General features: G+C 42.6%; 1 protein-coding gene across 1 annotated transcript in view; it reads left to right on the top strand.

The window, feature by feature from the left end:
- The window catches only part of PKNOX2 (PBX/knotted 1 homeobox 2), a 1,229,177-nt gene that overhangs the window by 797,689 nt on the left and 408,836 nt on the right, over positions 1 to 22,652 (top strand). The window contains exon 7 of the mRNA XM_086957319.1: positions 17,788 to 17,885. Coding sequence (XP_086813445.1) covers positions 17,788 to 17,885 — 98 coding nt within the window. The remainder of the gene's footprint in view (positions 1 to 17,787; positions 17,886 to 22,652) is intronic.

Here is a 22,652-nt window from a genome sequence, read left to right as displayed (position 1 = left end):
TTATTTTTAATTGTAAGTGCAGGTGTTGAGGTTTATAGAGGTACAGGGTAGGGAGATACATTAATTATAAGTAATTATTTAGTTTTAATTATTAATAAATGTTTAATTGATCATTAATTATGTCAATTGTATAATTAACTTTGAATTTTAGGTGTGGGTTGTAGGTTTTGCAGCGGTATATGGTGAGAAGACAAATAATTTTTTTAAAGTTATATTTAATTAGTTTTTTATTTTAATTATTAAATTGATTATTAATTATGTTATTTGTGTAACACATTTTTTGTTAAGTAAAATGTTTGTGTTGTGTGTTTTGTGTGGGTATATCCTGCTATGTAAATTAATTATAAGTAAGACATAATTATTTTTTAAATAATGAAATTAGGTTATTGATAAATATTTATGTCAATAGTGTAAATCATTTGTTTTTGAAAATTAAGTTTTTGGTGTGGGTTGTGAGGTTTGTAGGGGTATATGGTGGGAAATACCTAAAATAAAATGATTTAATAAATGCTTTTTGTTAAAAAATCCTTTTTAAATAAAAGTATTTATTTAAAGGTCTTTTATTATATTATTTGTAGTTATTTATATGTATTTAACATTGCCATATGTATTCATTGAATTTAATTATTTATATAAAGTATATATATATTTTATTTACATGTTTATCTTTTTATTTGTTGACTAGGTGTTTTAGAGACTTTGTTTGTTTCTAATATTGCACTGCCTGGAGTGGGGATAATACATTTGACCCCTTTGCAATCCAACACTTTCCCTACTGTTGCACTAATTGGAGTGGGAATAGTAAATGTTACCCCTCTGCTGTCATATAAAACCTATACAGGATCTGCGCGTTTAGACAACATAGACTGCGGGCTTGATGTCCAGAATAATTCCAGACACCCCCACCGGGTATATTAGCCTGTATATCAGCTAGCTCACAGTGCCACTAGAACCTCCTATTACCAAGGAGAGAATAGTTCTTGGCAACTATGGAACATGACAACCCCGATCCCTCAGGACCGTGGAAACAGTACACTACTATTTGCTCAGTCACTCATGCTCCCTTTGTCTCAGAGAGATACACAGAATAAATGATATGGACGTTTTTCAATAAGCATTTATTGAACATTTGTCATTCTAGTGTAAAATAGGTGTGCTGAAACATCCACTAGACAGAAACAGAAATAAATGATTAGAAGCACTAAAAAGGTAAAAGGATGGTAGATTTGTACCATCTTGCTTTATCCATGAATACAGACAAGCAAATAAAATACATGATAATAAAATATGTACTCTGACAATATTACCCTAACTAGATGTACCTAAGTGTACCTAGCATGTGTGTATGTGTTAAGCCAAGAATCCCTCTAGGATAAAGTGAACCCCATTACCTAAATTGAGAGACTATCTTGGTATCATGTTAGACAGCTTGCAGGAGATGTTAGACCACTGCCAGTATCTGCATGCAGGAACCTCAGCATCTTGGGTCAGTGTGTCGGCATGGAAGTCCTGATCTCCTCTGACTATCTCAGCAAGATGTGATGTCAAGTGATGTGATGTGATGACAGGTCAAGGATATAAGGCATGACCTCTACGCAGAGTTCCTGTAGGCAGGTTTAGACAACTACCCCTTGAGGCCTTAGTCCCTGACAACCTGCCCTTTTACAACAGCCTAGGACAGTGTACACATTTGGGGTACAATTAGGGGAAGAAATGGAGGAATCCTGTTTCCTACTGGAAACCCTGATACCTTCTCAGAAGGCAACCCGCTATCTGTCCATGCTGCACAGCATCTTGGACCAGGGGAAAGTGTCTTTCAGAGAGCTAGCCACTGCAAGGGAAATAACCCCTCTTGTGGAGAAGTACAAGCATTCCATACAGAACCCCCCAAGAACGTAAAGGGGAATGTCCTTGCGGACTCTATCATTGTGACTGCAAGGAAGAGAAACAATGCCCTCACATCAACAGAGCCACTGTCAGAGAAGGACAGCAAGAGCCTGTACCTAGTAGGCTGAAAGATGGAGAGAGGTGGCCTCACAATAGAGGTTAGCCAACTCAAAACACTCCTTAACAGCTATGAACACCAGCACTGGGATGATATTGATGGGCTGATGGAACAACTTTCAGAGGAGTTTCACATGAGATCTATGGTCGTAGTCCACGAGGGTACATATATCACAAACTACTGCCTCAAGTCTGCCCTGGATGCGACAGACACGGTCAGCAGGCAGATGTTCATGGGTGCCACACTCAGGAGGCAGGCCTGGCTGAGAGTCTCAGGGCTTAAACCGGAGGTACAGACTTCAGTCATCAATATGCCTTTCACGGGTGAGGCCCAGTATGGACAAGCAGTAGATTAGGCGCTACAACAAATTAAAAAATGACAATGACACCATAAAGGCCATGAGGACCCTGCAGTTCAAAAGATCTTTTAGGAGAGGAGGTACATCTACAAGCAGACCAACAAGCAGGGTGGCCTTTCCAACTGGCCAACAATGCCAGCAACAACACCAAACCCTCACTCATCAGGCATCACAAGAACTATCATACCATCAATGGCAACACCCCGACAAGACAGCCCTCTCAAGGAAGGTCAACAGGAATAGAATAAACAAGCATGTGATCCACATCCCTCTCCAACCCACACCACCACAAAACAGAAGCGGACAGAATATTAGTGTTTATTCAGGAGTGGTCAATCACCTCGGGCAACTGGATGTTATCCCCCTAGCAAGACATGGCTGCTCCATAGAATTTACCAAACCATTGCCACATGTCCCTTCAAAAGTAAAAACCATAAGTGGTACAGAAACTCAGACAACTGTGGAGAGAAGCCAAAGAGATTATCCAAAAATGAGCCCCTGAAAAGCTTCCCCCAAGAGAGGCAAGCAGTGACACCTACTCACCGTACTTCCTTGTACCAAAGTAAAACTTAACACTGAGGCCAATCCTAGACTTCCGGTACATAAACAAGTTCATACAGACTAAACACTTCAAAATGACAATGCGATAGGAGGTAATAATACTCCAGAGGAAGAAGGATTATGTGGCCACCTTGGATCTAAAATACACCTACCTCAACATACCAATAAACCACCAGAAACACAGGAGGTACCTCTTATTCATTCTAGATAGGGAACTCTACCAATTTAGAGTGCTAGTATTTGGCAAAGAATTTGCACTGAGAATGTTTATAAAGTGTCTTGTAGCAGCACATCTGAGAAAACAGGGTATCCATGTTTACCCTTATTTAGACCACTTGCTAGTAAAAGCAAAGTTGAAACTGAAATGCCACAAAGACATTCAAACAGAAATTGCAGTGAAACAACACCTCATGTTAACCATACACCACGAGAATTCTTCACCTAAATCAGAACAAGTGAAATTGTTCCTGAGAGCAACTCAAGATTCAAGAATTGCATCCTGCACGGGCATACCCAGTCTCCAAAACATTGCAGCTGTTGCAGGGTACACTCACTTTTACCAGAGGGGTCACTCTCTTTCATTGAAGACTGTTAGGAAATTGATTGGCATGATGGAATCATGCATTACCCTCATACCACATGCAAGACTACACATGCGCCCCATACAAGAATGGATCTGTAACGGTTGGTTACAAGCCACAGAGAGCTGGGAGGATCTATTGGTTGTCAAAGCAAGCGTGCAAAAGTAGATAGAGTGGTGGAGCCCGACAAATGTGGGTATTGGGAGACCTTTCAAATCACCAGCCCCCCCAGTGACCATGACAACGGATGCATCCCACAAGGGTTGGGGAGTGCACATTGTCAACCTTAAGGTCAGAGGAATGTGGAGCCCCACGATTGGCGTGAAACATATACCCTACCTGGAACTAAAGATCGATTTTCTAGACCTGAATGTGTTCCCTGTATATGTAAACAATTTATACACTTGTTCACTGAGTGCAAGACGGTTGCCATTCCTCCTCATTATGTAAAAGGAAAGACAGTACTAATCCAGGCAGAGAACACAACAATCATGTTCTATCTCAACTAACACGGGGGAACGAAGCCCTTCCCGCTGTCGAGAATAGCACAAGAATTATAAAAATGGTTGAGCCAAAGGAACACCACCCTATTAGCAATCTGCCTTTCCGGGAAGCAAAACAGTGAGGCAGAGAGATTGAGCAGGCAACAGCACTTCCCACGAATGAGAGAGAAAACAGAAAGTACAGGGCTAAGCTAGACAACCAGGGACATTATTCATTCTCATAGCCCTGCAGAGGGCTAGGCAGACATGCTATTCAGATCTGCTGGCGATTAAGCATGGGCGGAAAATCCGTTCCGCTCACGGATTTTGTGGATTTTCGGTAAATTTGCAATCCGCGAGATTCGCAAATTTCCCGCAAAATCCGCGAATTCGCACGCAGCGGATTTTTTTTTCTTGGTGATACAATTTTGCGGCGTGCGGCGTTCACTTACCGTCATTCAGCGTTTGGCGAGTTGTTTTTCTCGATATTTTGCGAGTGCTGCGCCATTTTGGATCTTGCTGCGGGATCCCGCAGGAGTTTGGCGACGCATCGCGCGAGTTCGCCATTGCGAACATGTAGATGCGGCGGGCAGCAACAATCTCGCACTCGCGAAATTACAGAATTTGCAATTCTGCACAAGAAATCCACTAGCAAGCAGCATAGACCTTCTGAAAATGATGATTTTTATCAGAATAACTCCTCAGGTTGACATTTCCCTGCACTTTTTTGGATTTGAGGCCTTTTGACTTTCTTTGGATCACTTTTGGATTAGAAATCAATTTTCACAAGTAAGTTTGTTTGGGGCATTATAGTTGCTGTTCTGCAGAAAAACGAGTTTTGCAAAACTGAAAGCACTCAGCAGGTGCAAAAGTTCACTCATCATTAGTAACCATTCCCTGTAGTGCTTCCTGACTGGGGCCCCTCCAGAGTTCAGTTGCTAGTTGCAACAATTGTATGACCCTGCTCTGACCCTCACAGCAGGCTCATAGAATAGCTACAAGTAGGCCACAAAGGTCCTGGAAAAAAAATTGCACTGCGACAGAAAGCAAATTACAGATAAGGAAGCAGGTGCCAGACTGGAATTTTAAAACAGTGACACATTAATAAATCAACCCCAAATTAATTCATGTCAGTTGAAGCAGGGCAGGTGTGCTTGCTTGCTTTCCCCCCCATAATCTACAGTGATAATGAACCAGAGGGTGGCATTGATGTACCAGAGGGTGGCATGGGTGAAACAGAGGGTGGCAGTGGTGAAACAGAGGGTGCTGGGAACCTGTGATGATGAACCAGACGTAGAAACAACATAGTCGCGACCGTTGCGAGCCGACAAGTAAGTTCGCAATTGCAAACTGGTACAAAACCCTTGCAAACTGGCAGAAACCCTTGCGAACACAAAAATAAATACGCAAATTCGCGAGAATTCGCGGATTTAGCGGATGGCGAGTTCGCAAATACGCAAATTCGCGAATGCCAGATTCGCAAAATTCGCCCATGCTTACTGGCGATGTCCAGTAGTCAGATGATTCAAATCAAGGCAACAGAGGACCTGTTAACCATGCTTTCCTAATAGCAATCACATCCCTATGCATTAACAATACAAGAGCCATACCTGCAAATCACAAGGACAAGGGTGTCCTATGAGCAAATTCAGAGTTCCTACCAAATATGGTATCTCATATTCCACGTCAACCAAAGCATCCAACTACTTTTCAGGAACCAAAGTTGCAGGCTGAGAATGTAATTGACACACTGTATGTGCGAGGGCACTAATGTGCTAACTAAAGGAGACTAAGACATTTCGGAAAGGGAACCAAATCTTCATCCCCTTTGCCAGGGCAAGCAAGGGAAGGGAACACCTGTGACCAGTGCTTTAAGTGGGATGAAAAAACGGGGGGGGTCTCTCAAAGGGGTGTGGCTAATGAAATTAGGGGCATGACTTATAAAATCTGTGCTTAGCATAGTGTGCCGCCCAACTTGTATTGTGCTGTTCCGGTTATTGCATCCAGATATATGAGACACCAAGTAACATCATACCTACAACAAGTCAGGACCATTGGCTTTGTCGTGGCTGTTAGTTGCATAAGATAAATAAGCAGCCACGATGGCTTGTTATATATAATACTGGAAAAGCTTCAACTTAAAGTCTTTGTGACACCAAGACAATGTTGCTGCTCCTGAGTTTCAAAAAGAGAAGGGAAATCCAGAGAGAAAATGACTCTCTTTAAAGGATTTCCCTTCCCCTACAACGCTCACGTAATGCCCTAACTTCTCCACTAGTGAGAAGTGAGCAGTGTGAGCACGCACACTTCCATGTGCCTGCTGTCACTGCAATCGGAACAAAACAGACCGCCTGTGCCAGGGCACAAAACAGATCCCGATAGAGACCCATTTTGAGCCTCCCTTTAAAAAACTACTGTTGCTCAGATCCGGTGCAACCCGGCCCACTTAAAGCCCTGCAGGTCACCAAAGGAACGATTGCACAATGGATAGTGGAGACTATACAAACATGCTACACTAGGGCTGGAAGCACCCTACCTGTATGCACATTGAGGACATCTGCATCACCACGACTTGGTTGCCGCCAAACCTTTACAAAGCACTTCTGGGTGGACATTCAAATAAACAAAGAAGCACATGTTGGATAAAATGCACTAATAGCATTTGGATCAGCATGTGGTTGTGTCATGATAACTTTAGGGTTCTAGCCCATCCTAAACTGCTACGCAGCTGACTTCTGCTATGATTCCGGTTGGATCTTGTATGTTGGCAAGTGGGTATTGTAGGGTCCAGGGTAGCAGCGTGTATCACATAATTCCAAGCCAGAACCTAATTCTGCTTCTTGAAAGTGAATTGATTTTGTGACATGCTTTGGGAACTATTGTCCTGGTCATGACACAAAATAAATTATAGGAGGTTATAGTAAAGCAGGCTGGAGTGGGTAAAATACTTATTTTCCAAGGGGCATCTAATTTGGTCTGCCATCAGTAATATAGGTCGGCCCATGAGACTTCTTAATGGCCGCTATTCTGGTGCATAGGGAGCATTTGTGGTATAACCATGTCCTGTAGCTCATTTCTGTGTCTGCAAGGGTTAACACATGCTGTTCACTTTCACATAATAAAATCTGGCTTGATCCTGCTTGCTTTCAGAGCTCAATGTATTCACCGACTCAAGGGGTGGCCCGAGTTATAGCTTGTACAGTATTCCATATAGGACTTTGCTTAATGGAGTAGATTCCTAACACATTACCTCTAGTGGTGCCACAATGCAGTGAAACTGGCTATTGCAAGATATGAATGTATGACCAGCTGAGGCATCGCAGGAGATGTCTTTTTTGTCACTTTTGCCAATCGTTGTGGGTTCCGGACATCTTTCCTTAAAGTGGTTAAAGGTATATGCTGACCTAAATTAATGTGACTATTTAGTAAACTGCTCTGGTCTTCGAAGTGAGAGACACACTAGCAAGCAGAGTTACATTTCTGCTTTAAAACTATTGCACAAAAATTTCCCAGTATTAAATATTGGCAATATCGCTAGCCTAATGATAGATAGAATCAAGGTGCCAACTGCAGGGTGCTCACTTGCAATATTCATTGTTTTTTATAGTGTTAGATTCTTGTTCACAATTGGCTAGAATTTAGGTCTGAACTGACATGCTTTAGCCCCGTCAAGACTAACCATGTGCTCAAACTTTTTTGGAATATAGTTGTGAAAAACTAGCACTAGCATATTTAGTGATTTCGTGAGTTTGTGCTAACAGAGCTTTCATTGAATTGAATCACCTCAGTACTTGTGTATCACAATGTATAATGTAGGCCTTCAAAGCACTAATCCAGTAATACTGTCCAGCTGCTAGTCAACACCTTGTGCCAATGTACCAAAGCATCTTGCTCCCACCATCATTCAGGTGGTTCTAAAGGAATATCAGAGTTGACAGCTTCTGCATGCTGATGTGGCCCTTGTCATACTGTACTAATGTAGAACCTTCACTGTTGTTACCGCAGTCTGGTTACACAGAGACACTGGATCTGGTCCATCCTGGTCAAGGTCACATAGTTCTTGAGCGGATGCCATGATCAAGTACAACTGTTGTGAAGGCTGGCCCAGGATACGTCTCCCAGGGGGTTCTTGCTGGTCCCACAGGGTTGCAGGGAAGAGACTGCATATTACAGCCTAACAAGGAATAGACTGATCCTTAGAAAAAAGTGTGGAATCAACATCAATATACATTAAACACTCTCTGGGCATTCCTCTAGGGTTGACACAAGCTAGACAGGAGTGGCTGAACAACCTGGCCCACCTACATCTTTTAGCCCCAGCCTCTCTGTGCCCTAAACAGCCCAGTGAACAAACAACCAAGGTGGTAAGAACAGACCTGTGCTGTGAATTCTAGAATTTTTAACGTGCTGTTTTTCTACTTGTGTCTATTTGAATCGAACTCTTGGTTTCTGCGCAATTTGTACTGTGAAAACTACTGTGTATCCACCAGAGACTGTTTGAATATTTGACCTAGTTTCCCCTGTACTGTGCTTAGGCCTGCCCGGGCAAACCTCCAGCTCATACTCCTCCCTAAAGTTAAAAACAGCAAAGTACACCCTCAGAGGCTAAGCAGAGTGTTTAAGAGACTGCTTCATGGTTTACACGGTTTGAAAAGTGTATGTAGCACTCGTTTTTGGCTAGAAAAAAAAGATTTGTTTAAGTGTGTGAAAAGCAGTATATTAAGTGGCTTGGATTGGGCTTGGATTTGGGCCTTGCCTGCAGGGTTAAAACCTGGAACTGCAAAGCGTGGATTGAGCCTGCCTGTTTTCAAGGAGATTCTGGTCTTCAGGACAGCTTCCTGTGCCCATCAGCATGTACCTTCCTAATTACCCCTCTAGTTCCCAAGCAACACTGAGTCCTCGAGCCCTCCTACTCCCACACGTGCAGAAGCCCTTTAAGGTCTGTGCAGGGAACTGCAAGACAGGCACCTCCATCGTGTAGCCCCAGCCTCTCTGCACCCTAAACAGCCGTGTGAACAAACAACAAAGAAGATGGTAAAAACACAGACTTGTGCTGTGAATGTCTGAATCTGTAAAACTGTTGTTTTATCGACTTGTGGCTTTTTAAATAGAACTCTTGGTTTCTGTGAAATTTGTACTGTGAAAACTGCAGGTTTTTTCCACCTGTGACTGAAGTTTTGTCCTAGTTTCCCCTGTATTGTGCTTAGGCCTGCAGAGGTAAGCCCCCCCCGCGTTTTGATGTTTGAAAGTTAAAAAAGCAAAGTACACCCTCTGAGGCTACGAAATTTGAAAACCTAATGGAATAGTTAGAACTTATCCCATTACTCAAGAATTCACAGATAAACTGGCATATCATTACACAACCAAAGCTGACACATTGGACTATTTAAAACAAAGGAAAACCACCAGCACCAACCTATTTCCAAAAACACCCTCCATGAGTAACCTACCCCAGCCTCTCCATTCCTTCAAACAAATATCACAAAGTGAATTTATGGATCTGGTCAAAGCTAGCAGTCCTAATGGCAGCCCTTCTGATCCTTGTCCACCACAAATATTCAAGAACATTCTTCTAACTACCTCTGCTGGCACACTAGTAAGAACAATCATATATAATTCCTTAATTCCATACACCTTTCCAGAAAATCTAAAAAAGGCATACATACACCCATTATTTATGAAAACTAAGCTGGACCCACTTGACCCCATCAACCACAGACTGATTACAAATGGACCTTTCCTAGTCAAACTCATAGAAAGAGCCGCATTCACCCAGCAGTCACAAATAATAGAAGACAACTCTCTACTTCCCGACTTCCATACGGGATTCCATCAATGAAGAGGCACAGAATCTGCCCTCATTGCTATCTGGGATAAACTTAAAAACACAGTAGACTGCAACAGGGTTGCTGCACTACTTCTCTTGGACCTCACCGCTGCCTTCGACACTGTTGCCCATGATAGGTTAATACAAAGACTCTACGAAGCCGCCATAAAGGGTACTCCCTTCAACTCGATTATATCCCACCTTCACAACTGAACAAATGTCATCCATTCTCCATCTTTCCCATCCAAACCATACTTCCAAGAGCAGGGTTCCCTCAAGGCTTTATTATTTCACCCATGTTTTTTAACACCTACATGAAGTCATTACCAGCAATCATCAAATAATTCCCGCTCACATACTATATAAATGCAGATGACACAGAAATGCTCCTTAAACTGGAAGGTCCCAAAGACATCGGAAAGTCACACATTTTCAGTTGTGTCAGAGCTGTTGATTAGTGGATGACATGGAGGCATTTCAAACGGAATGCTTCCAAAATTGAGATACATGTGGAGGTAGGAAAATTGATGACTCTAAGTCATCAATGAATGCCCAAGTGGATAAATTAGCACGTGGGATTTCCATACAAGGTCCAAGCCGCTATCTCTCTTTTACTGTCTAAACTTGATTACACCAATGGCCTCTACCACAGATCATCTTTATCAACTATGAAAAGACCACAATGGATTCCGAACTATGCTGCTGGACTACTACATGTCAAGCCACAAGCCTCGTCTCCCCTGCCTTGAGGGCCCTACATTGTTTACTGGTAGCAAGAAGATCCACATTCAAGCTCCAATACATGGAACAGGCCCTCTTTGCATTACGAATAAAATCACCAAATGCATTCAACAAAGGAACCTCTACTCCAGAATGGCACCCCATCTCAAAATCCCACCATACCAAAAAAAAACAGGTGACACATCTTTCTCTGTTCAAGCAGCCAAATTATGGAATTCATTACCCCAAACATAAGATCCACAGATCACTATCTTAGCTTCAGAAGACTGCTCAAGACCTGGCTCTTTTACATAACCACCATACTCAAAAAAACACATACCTCCCTGTGTATATCAATATTTAATTTGATTATATGAATGCATCTACATATGTGTATGTCTTGATATTAATATGCATAATATGTACTTATGTATTTATTTATACCTCTGCTACAATGCCTGCCTACACCGGGTGATCCTTGCTGCCTTCCTTGATGGGCTCCCGGCATCCGCCCTGGTTCTTTGTGGCTCCGCTCCCCGGTCGTCTTGTTGAGGGCTTGCTGTGTGGCTTGCTGTGGGCTCCTGACATCGGCCCAGGTCGCCCCCCGCAGCCAGTGACGTCACACCATCCTGCGTTGTGGCAGCCGAGAGGGGGGACTACAGCCCCCAAGAGCCCTTGCGCCGCCACCCACACCTGGCGCCAGGAGGCGCATAAAACGCCCGGACTCCTCCCGAGACGCGGGAGCGCACAGGAGCGCGCCAGGAGAAGCCCGGGACAAGGGCGGGACAGTCTGTGACAGTCCGGGACAGACAGGGGCAGGGCTGGCCTATCCCCCCTAAGTTGTGGTGTAGCAGCGAACAAACTGCAAAAAGGTACTGTTTGACTTGGAAAGATTAACTGTTCGACTGTCCTTGTGGAGCAAAACTACTAAAAGTACTGATTATTATACCTTAACAAGTTGGGAGGGGTTTTAAAAAGGGATGGGGAAAAGAAAGTCAACCGAAGGGGGCGCTGACCAAGCAAATGGGAAAAAGGGAAAGAAGGCTAAAAAGTTATTTCATGCAGCATCTAATTGTGTACTGTCTAGCATTGAAGAACTTGTTGAGGAATGTGAGGAGATCTTATTGGGGGCCCAAAATCCATCAAATGCAAGTCCCTTAGATCCCTTGCTAGAGAGTGCACCACAGAAGCGGGGTAAAGTAGTGATTCCGGCAATTTTTCAAAAGAAAGCCCAACCGGCTGTCGAAATTTACCCAGCCCCAAAAATCCTCCCTGTGTCTAATATTATAGACTCCCCATGTGGGCGTAATAAGAACAAGGTGGGAGATAGCACAGTTCAAATATCAGAGATCCAAGCTAGATATGGTCTGGAGGTGAGAAACGAAGTTGGGTTTAGCTGTTCCAATAGATACGCTGTCCTGGCAGGCGAAACAGGGAACGGGGCGAGGCTCAAGCACAAGGGCTAAGAGACAATGAGCCGAGTCCAGAATGTTTGAAGTGTCAAAACTTTAAAGATCTCCTTTTAAAGAAAATAGGCTGCCTGGAAGAGGAAATTGTGCAGATAAAAGAATTACTTGAGCGACCTAGTTAAGCAGGGTGGCAAACAGGTTGCATGCACTCCCCAATTAGTTGCACCAACTTCCCTGCCAAAAGTCCAAACTCATCACTTAGCATCCATATTAGGCCGTAACACTTCCTTTTTAACCCAACCGGCCTTCCTAAAAGTCCCACAAAAGGGTATGACTCCCAACATAATAAGAACACCCAATATAAGGGAAGTTCAACCTAGTGGTTCTAAAACACAAGAAGGGCTGGTAACAAAAACAATAACTACGGACAGGCTATCTGGGGGGGCAAGCAGGGCGGGGCAATGGTAGCTCCAGTTCCTATGCAGGCGCAGTTAAACAGTCAGGCCTGTTGGGGAAAAATTACCAGGGGCGGGAAAAGTTGCCCAGTAATATATTAGTGGGGGAAAATACAGCAAGCGAGGGGGGCATGTGGTCTAATGTCCAAACTACACATCATAGTACCCCAAATACCATTGTCTACTTGACGGGGGTTCCTAAACTTAGTTGCAATGCACACGAGAGTAGGGATTCAATCTGCAACAAAGCAATCCATTGGCTGCGTCAGGTGCGAGGATGCAGATCAATTATCAGGGAAGATATAATCAAGGTACAAGGACTGTCCCTGGCAAACTCTGTTACCGATTGTATTGAAATACACCTAGGTGACAAGGGTTTAGCGGAGAATTTAGTCAACCTAGAGTATACATCATCCCCTCCTATACATTCAAACATACAAATTAGACAGACACCCTGGTGGTCAAAAGCTAATGTTCAAAATAATTCTGACCTAAACACTGTGGATTGACTAGGGAAGGGCTATCAGACAAATGAGCCATCGGATACAAACAAACCTCCAAGGTCAAAGCACGAGAGTAAGCTTATCACAAGTATTGCTGAAAGGGAGGCGGTAGATCTTACTGGAATAGAGTACCCCTGGAGGAGGGAGGGACTAACTAGCAACAGGCGAAACAACCCAAACTTAGCAGCTAATGGTTCATCTTCCTATTTAACCTCTAGGGGAGCAGCTCCAGCTTCTAATGTCATCAATCTCCTTTCATGGAATATAGCAGGGCTTAAAAAAAAACTGACCATTCCTGAATGGATCGATTTTATCGATACATTTAATATCTGCATGTTCCAGGAAACATGGAGCACATTCCCATTACATAAAAATGGGTTTGCTACTTATTTTATTCCAGCAATCACGGGAGGGAGAGGTCGACCGTCAGGTGGCCTGCATATATGGATTAGTGTGGCACTGAATTGGGCCGTCACCGTCCATAATTTACCTTCAAATGATATATTATATTTATCTATTAAGGGCCCGAAGGGGGGAACATACTGGAATTGTTCTGTGCATATGCCAGAGGCTCCCAGGGTGGCCAATCCTCACCTACAATAGCATTACTAGATGCAACACTAATGGATAGCTCTCCGAGGTCTAAAGTGGTAGTAGGGGGCGATTTTAATTGCACCTATGAACCCTTAGCTGATGAAGATGCCCTTGGTTTTAGTGCAGATGATTGGAGGCAATCTATTCCCCCTTTAAATTTAAAACCCATTAAGAAATGGTCAGCCAGAGCATTACAACTGAACGCTCTTACATTAGAACATAACCTACGGGCTCTTAATGGGAAGACTGTCTCAGATCCTAATGGGGCAATGACTTACAATAGAATAGGTTGCCGGTCACGCATAGATTATATATTACTGGACATCCAATCTTGGGACTGCCTAGTGGATATGGAGGTCAGGCCGTCACAGGATATTGACCACAATCCACTCTGTATGTAAATCAACTGGGGAAGTGAGATTGAATTTAGGAGTGGTCCGGTGATGATTGCCAAAGAAGTAATCCCCACAAATTGCAAAAGGAAGTTAAAATGGAGTAGGGTAAGATGTGAAGAGGAAAAACTAACTAGTATCAAAGAGCTTGTGGAAGCTGAAATTAGAGACCTCACATTCAGCAGGCTAGCACAGCCTAATTCCTTAGATTTTAAATTGATTGATTCCTATAAGAACCTAATAGACAAAATTGGTCTGTTTTTCACTTTGGGGGAGAGTAGGGGATTTATTAAACCAAATCGAAAACCCTCGAATAGTACTCCTTGTTATACGGCCCAATGCAGGGAAAAGAGGAAGGCAATATTAACCTCCATTAAAAGAAAGGACACAATAGCAGTAAGATTAGCTAGGAAAGAGTACAGTAGAAGCATTGAAGTAGCGAAGAGGGATTGGGAGGAGGAGCACTGGCAGCAACTTAGGCAAGCTGCCAATGCAAAAGACTCAACTTTGTTCTGGAATCTGGTCAATAAATTGGACAGAAGAGGGGCGGAGCCAATACCAAACCATATAATGGAACAACAGTGGTACTCCCATTTTTTAAAATTGTAATGTGAGGAAGCAGATCTGGGTCAATCAACAAGGACACATATTGACTTTAGTATGGAAACCCACACGCATATAGAAGCCTTTGCTCCCCGGGAAGTGCAGGATGCTATCACAAATATAATACCCGGCAAGGCGGCAGGCCCGGATGGGCTACCGGGCGATTTACTTCTGCACGACCCAAAGTTATGGTCCGACCTCATTGCCCGCATAATGAATCTAATCCTGCACGGACATCCTGTCCCCGAATCATGGAAGGGCGCGGAGGTTGTAACTATATTTTAAAAAGGCGATACGGAGGACCCTGCCAACTACAGACCTATCAGCTTAATCGATACAGTCCAGAAGGTAGTTGGCAGGGTCATTGTTACTAGAGTAGGGACATGGCTAAATGAGGATAATATTCTGTCCCATTTCCAGGCGGGGTTTAGGCAAGGTGTGGGCACGATGGACCAGGTTTTCAGGGTCTGTGCGGTATACTGGAAATCTGTGTCCATCGCGAGGGACAGCCTATACTTAGCCTTCAAAGATTTAAAAACGGCATTTGATATAATTCTCCGTGCCAAGCTCTGGAAGGTCCTGCTGGACATGGGGTTCCCGTGTCACCTTTTACAGTTTGTTGTTAGGCTCCATGAAGACAATTATGCCAGAATCCGGTGGGGGAGGCAAGGACAGCTAACTGGGAGGGTGCCAGTCAACAGAGGGGTTCGCCAGGGCGGTGTGATGGCTCCGACATTGTTCTCCTTCTTTATCAATGGGGTGGTAGACCATTTGAGGGAGGACCCTGCGGATGCCCCAGTTCTGGCCAGGGAGAAAACACCCACCTTCCTCTTTGCAGACGACACCCTCCTGATGTCTAAAACCCCATCGGGCTTACAGAAACTGCTTGATCGCTTCAGTGTATTTTGCGGAGAGCGTGGGCTAACTGCCAATACCACCAAAACAAAGTTGATGGTGCTGTCCTCCCAAAATAAAAATTTGGGAAGTTCATCTTACTTTAAATGGGGCTCCGCTAGAGGTGGTGAAAGAATTTGATTACTTGGGAGTCAGGCTGAGCAATAACATGAAATGGGACACCCACGTATCAAAAATGCTGCTAAATCTCAAAAGGGTTTCCGGTGTGATCCTGAGGAATCAACGCTTGTCTATTAGTAGGCCAATAGCCCCAGCACTGGCAGTTTATGAGGGGAAGGTACTAGCCGCAGCGGTGTATGGCTCCGAACTGTGGGCTGGAGAGAATAGGCTGGACTTGGTAAGAGCTGAGAATAAGTTTGTTAGAGACTTAGTATCACTCCCTCCCTCAACGCCTTTGAAGCCTCTTTTTTATGATATGGGCCACCGATCAATTGCGGATATGGTATACCTCCGCCCTTTGCTGTTCTGGGTGCACCTGAGAATGACCCCTGAATTGGCAAACTATGCCTTGGTGCTGGATGAGCTGATTATCCTGAATGCATCTAACAAGATAAAGTGGCTTAACAAATTAAGGCAGTTGGTGGTGAGTTTAGGAATGGCCGAATCATGGGTTTCCCAATCCCCACCCCCCAAACAAGTTGTGAAAAAAATATATTGGGAGTGGGTTGAGGCTGAGGATTTGAAAAGAACAAAGTGGGGGCCTCTGACTAATCAGTTCTTGGAACACAAGCCAACAAGGAAGTTAGAGCTATTTCGGAACTACATTCAAATGTCAAGAGATAGATCCCTCTTCATGAAGATGAGATATGGTATACTCCCCCTTAAAAAGTTCACAGAGGGGTGGAAAGGAGTGAGGGATCATGATGTTACCTGTCCAGGCTGCCCATGTACGAAAGAATCTCTACCTCACTTTCCGTTTGTTTGTAAGGCCTACAAACACCCTAGGAAAAGATGGTTGAAACCTGTGTGCAGGGAGATGATTGTTAGAGATTTTAGGATTGGACTGTATATCCTTTAAACCGATACAACATCCTTGTATATGGTCTGCGGGGTTGCAAAGTATCCTGCTAGCGCCTGGTTCATACGGACTAGGCTGTTAGGTAACAGTAAAATCTAAACTCCGCCAAAATCCAGAAATATGAACATTCGGAGAATGCACTTTAGTCCCCTGTAAATAACCTTTTAATTGTATATAGATGTTTAACCTTTTTAAGATGAAATGGATGTAATACTACTGTACACTGGTTTTATGGTTTGTAATGTTTGTACTTTTATGATATGAATATATCGAATTTAAAAATATATATATTTATTACTTTACTCTTACTGTTAAAACACTTTGAATCTATCCAATTTACTACCTTATGTTTCACCCTATACCTCTCCTGATATATCCTCTATTTCCACTCTTTTACTCATCCCGAACCTCATTCTTCTACTATGATCTCCAAAATAACCCTTTGTAGACTCTTCTCTCCTCTATCCCCCCCTTGGACCACCCCAAACTAATTTTAATGCTATGATTTCTCAAACAACCCTTCTAAATTCTTCCCTCACCTATCCCTCCTTTGACTTATCTCAAAACTCATTTTACCACTATTATCTCACTAATCCATTTCTAGAGGTTCTTCCCTCCTCCAACTCTCCTTATACTCATTCTAAACCTCATCTTACTACTATGATCTCCCAATAAACAATGTTAGACTCTTCCCTCTTCAGTTCCCCCATTATTGTTTTCAATCCAACTAACAGACTCACAAGCCCACCACTCAATGGCTAAAATTGACTCAAATTTCACTATACTAATCCATCACCAATCCTGTTTTGGGTTCTGGAGTAGTCTGATATTTGCTGAAAAGTGTTTTGACGCCTCGTTAATGGTAGTAAGCACTTTATAAATACAATTACAATATGACAGCCACATAGCAGATTCACTTTCTGTGCAGTATTCCCTCCCTTAGTCTCATATAGTGCCAGATAGTTGTCTTCCCCATTACGAGCTGCAGCATTTTGTAACTGCCCTGTTCAATTAGAAATTTCAGCCTTTATCTGAGTTGTGGGATTTGTTTGCAACTGTAAAATATGTCATGACTTCACAGTTGCTCAATAAAATGCGCCTTAACATGTGGAACAATGTTTCAATTCTTAGGCTCCGCAATTGTACGTACCTTCCCACTTGTCAGACAGTTACAAACTCCCTAACTATTGCTCTCAGCACAAAACAATATTATCAGTATCTTAAGGTAAACACCATTGGCTTTGACATATACTGTTATCAGTCAATGGCTCTTGATCCCAGTGTCATGCTTTTAGACGTTTATCTTTTGGACTCAGCCTATGTTTCTTATGATGTGCTTTCCAATGTATGTCTTTTCCTTCCAGGTGGAGCCCTTTACCAGCCTGTCACCATGGTAACCTCACAGGGTCAGGTGGTAACCCAGACCATGCCACAGGGATCAATACAGATTCAGAACACACAGGTGAGTGCCCGACTGTCATTTGCGTCTCGTTATTTCTCTGCTTCTTGAACTACACAGACGGGTGTGGAATTTCTTTCTTCTGCTCTCAAAGGTGTGCTTTTCCTTCGCTTATTTATATTTGTTTTTCTGGGCATGTCTGAATAATTATTATGTCATAGTTCACAGAGAGAGAGAGAGAGTAAGCGAGACACGGAGATTTGTTGTGAATATGGTGGTTGAGTGTTATTCTAACATTTTTATGTTTTATGTTTTTATAGTGGGCACACAATCCAATTTTGTGGGATGATATTTTGATGGAGCTATGCAGTGAATAAAAAAAGAACAGTTCTCTTTACCCACTTCTGCATCGCTAACAATCAACAGCAATAACAATATTGAATGTTCTTTTGTTTGAAGATGTTTTCTTGTGTTTTAAAGTAATATTGTGACATAGTTCAACAGAGGGCCTCTTTAAAATGTGTTTATACTCCTAAAGGTCCTGAAGAAAGCCCTTTGCTATGGAAAGTGGCATCTGCTTTACCATATCTGATTTACTGTGATAAAATCACTTAGCCAAAATAACATGGAAGCACATTACTGGATTGATGCTCTGCTAGTGCCTTGTACATACTGGAGCAGCCCTACAGAAACAAGTCTGGCTGTAGGACCTTATCCTTATTATAAGTGTACATACCAGCACAAAGTATATGGTTCTCACTGACCCAGAACAATAAAGCAAATGACCCTCTCTGTTCTTTCTCTTATTCTAAGTTTACTCTGGAAAATTCAGACCAGTTCTTCGAGGCCTATGAGGCTCCCTGGCATTACAAAATCCTTGCAAAAAGTATTACCAGTCGTCCCGGTCAGTCAGGACGAGCATGCAGCACTAGGGGCAGGGGGTTACAAAAGCCTGCTCACTGTTCGGTAAAGCAAGAGATGAGAAGCATTTATCAGTGCCAGGTACGCACTGAGGTACTTGGCTTTGCATAAATCCTTAGGGCCTCATTTATGAGAAATAACGCATCGCTGCGTGAAAGCAGCGATGCGTCACTTCTCAGTGCGCACTCCTTGCGTCATCATTGATGCGTCATATTTACAATATGACGCATCATGTCGCAAGGAGTTACAGATACGTCAGTATTTCTGACGTATCTGTAGGCGCAAAAGTGACGCGTTGCTGGAGTGTGTCACAAAAGTGACACAGCTCCAGCAATGTGTACTTTCACATCGGCAAGTCCCATGTTGTTAGTGCCTGCGTCAGTCTTACGCCTGCCATGAAGCAGGCGTAATATTTTGACACATTAGCAGCCAAGAAATGGCGCGGTGAAATCTTATAGATTTCACTGCGTCACTTCCATGACCCTTTCTTGCGTCAAAACGCCCCCCTCCTACATACATTATACCTGGCGTAGGTATAATGTAGCGCAGGGGTTTACAAAGTGACGCATCTAGGTAGATGCGTCACTTTGTAAATATGGTGCAACAAGGCACATTTTTTTCGCTGCTAGTGCGTCACAAAAAGTGACGCACCGGCGGCATAAAAGTGATGCACAGCCTCATAAATGAGGCCCTTAGTTTTGAAAGAAGTCATGTAACCTAGAGTGTAGCGCACAGACTCAGGACATCTAGGGCAGTTGATTCAGTGGCCTTGCACTCTGGTTTGCTCTACTGTTGGTCATAGAAAACAGATGCAAAGTAAGAGTTGCAGCAATGCTGGGTGTGTCACGTTGCTCTTTAGATCACTTGACACAATAGCAGATGCCCAGGAAATTCATTCAGCGTAAGTACACATCAGCACCATGTTACCACATGATCGTCAGCTACTGGAAAAAGTACAGCGAATACAGGGTGAGGTTTGCCAGTCTTCACAATCATCAAGCACAGGAAGAAATGCAGCAAAATAAAATGGTGCATGCATTTCAGCCTCACACGATCATTTGATTCAGGAATAATTTCCTTATTGCAATATCAAGACTAATTGTGCCAGCTTTTGGGCTACGTTCAGAATGAGGTATGCTGGGGTAGTTTGTGAGTGCTTTCTCTGAGTCTTGGTGTGCTCCTTTTACAAGTAGAATACCCTTGGCGCTTTACTACAAAAATATCAGATTATCCTAGAAAGCTTCTGTGTACCTTTCAGCAGCACAAGATTTAATTCAGGGGCATTAGGTACAGGAGGATTTTTTAATATGGCATATGAAAAACATTAAATCAAGTTGTCGGACGTTTTCAGGTTGAAGTAAAAACAAATATGCGAAAGGTGAATTTAGCGGGAAAGTAGTTGAGGAAGAAAAATCGTTGGTTTGATACAGCATGCAGAAGCATAAAAAAACAGATACAAAAATGAAAAAGGAACCTGTAGAATAAATATGGCCAGGAGCAAGAAAACATCTTACAGAGGATCAAAGAAAAGTACAAGAATTCAATAACCACAACAAAAGGGATTACCGGAAAAAAAGTTGTGAAAATACGATAGAAGTCCTTGAAACAAAAAATGTAAGGAAATTCTGGGAGCTCGTGCGCGATGCATCAGGAAAGGAAGAAGTGAAGTTAAGGTGCATAATGGGTAAATATGCTTGGGTTTGTTACCTAAAGGAACGATATATTTAAGATAGTTGGGGAGGTCCCCAGAGTAGAAAATGTTCAAATCAGCAAGGCCCTCCATTAGCTATTCTCTTTCAAAAATATTAAAGAAAAAATACCTTATCCCTAAAACAAAAGCAGGAGGGACTGATAACCTCCCTGCTGTAATAATGAAACTAAATGCAGACTGGTGGGCACAATTTTATTTATTGACATTTTGAAGAGTTTTAGGTCTGGTCCTTTCCCAAAATGTTGGAAGGGGGAAATTATAAGAGCCACTTAAATGACCTTAATAAACATATCACCATCCACTCCCTTGCTAACAGAGTTACTGAGTCGGAAGGTGGAATTTGCCCTGACCCAAAGAGGGAGACCCTCTGATGGAAGACTTACCTCTCCCAGACCTCAACATAAATATAAATCTGACGCCAAAGATTTTTCAGGCACCCAATACAGAGTCATCCAGGCTTCATAATCCTGATATCTCGCCTTCCCCAAATTTTCGGGAATTTCCTCAGGGTCTTCCCATTTAGCTGCAGTTGTTTAGTAGCACACCTAGCGGAACAAGTATATTAAATTCAAGGGTGTCTGTTACTCCCGATCTGTCCTCAAACTTTCATCCCTTAAACAATAATCCAGAGGAAAAAATGTTGATGTCTGAATCTTTACTTTGTCTGGAAAGAGTTTTGTCTGCTATCTTAGCCTTTATGGAGAAACCAGTAAGTAATTCTGATTATATTCTGGATTCACTTGTGTCTTTGACTAAATTCATAATCTCTGAACGAAGACCCTCGCCTGGCAAAGAAAGCCTATTTCCTTCTCATAAGCCCAACTCCGGTAAGGGGAATTTTTCTTTACCATCTTTTGAGGATAATTCCAATCAATTCAAATCTACCCAAGCATGTTCTCTGTTTTGTGCTAAAGGGCGGGACTTTGGGTCTCAGGCTGGTATGCCTTTTTGTAGTAGAAGGTATAAAGGTAAAGAAAATGCAGACATAATTGATGAAGTACAGCCTCCTTCCCTACTGCAGGTCTTTGTATCTGAGGACTCTGTTTCTGTATCTGCATCTTTGTCCTGTCAGCACGCTGAGAAGGAAAAATGAAATACAGTATGAAATGCTTTCCCCATTTTTTTTTTTAAACAGGTGCAAAACAATCTGAGCATTCCATAGTGAAGCAGTTTTTTCACCACCCAAGGAAAAAGATATCAAGAACAAAAGTAAAATTGTCTGCAAGAAGAAGACGAGAAAAAGGGAAAAACTTTGAAGGCTAACTAAAAAAAAGAGCAAAACGTCTATTCTTCGACCCTAATTTAATTTTAAATCTGCCATTGAACTCTGTTCGAAATCCCTAAAGAAGGAAGATGGACAAGTTGAAATTAATTGAAGGGGACCTCAATCACCCTTATTGAATTCTTGTGCCCCAATTCTAAACTCACAAGAAGTATCTGTACTAGATCCAAACTTGCCATTGATATTACAAAGTAACTTGAATCCCAATGCCACGTTATTTTCCTCCTCTTTAGGTGGTAATGTCCTACTGAAACTGTTCCTGAGGTAACTTGTCAAGCTAATCACTCACTTCCTGTACCCTTTACTGTAGTTTTTTTTTCTATTTCATCATGAGCCGTTTATGAACAGATCTATTCTATTGAGTTGCTTTGTTGAAACTCGTGACCTCCAAATGATCCAGAGTATTGATCATGCACTATTTCAGGTTAAAAAATATAACAATCCTAGGGGAGCAAGAGTAACCTTTGCTTCCAAAGTGATCTCCTATTTCATAAGGTACAACAGTGATAAATTGCGATGCTGTGGTATCGATGTTATGGTACCTGAGGAGGAGCTAGCTTCTAAAAAACTAATTTATAATCGGCTGACTAATACTCATTCAGATCCCCCTACAAGGGTTTTGCCATAACTGGAGAGAAAGAGTATATTGCAGGTTTCCCCTTGGTAAGGAGGGAAGGAGAGATTTTCTTCTTACAGAGATAAAGAATCACTATGTACTGTCTGCAGATGAGGAAGATGAAAAAGGTAGTTGGGTAGCAGGGGGACTTAATACAAATATATCCTTAGGTTTAAAATGCAGGGATTCTTTCTAGCAAGGGTCTCAAATTGATCTCTTGGAATGCAGCCGGCTTAAGCACAAATAAAACGAAACTTTTGTTCTTGAAAGAACAGAGTGCCTATATAATCTTTATACAAG

Source organism: Lissotriton vulgaris, chromosome 2_1 (genome assembly GCF_964263255.1).
Source record: "Lissotriton vulgaris chromosome 2_1, aLisVul1.2, whole genome shotgun sequence".
Taxonomy (NCBI): domain Eukaryota; kingdom Metazoa; phylum Chordata; class Amphibia; order Caudata; family Salamandridae; genus Lissotriton; species Lissotriton vulgaris.
Note: the sequence above shows the minus strand (reverse complement) of the source record. Positions and strands in the feature narration are given on the sequence as shown.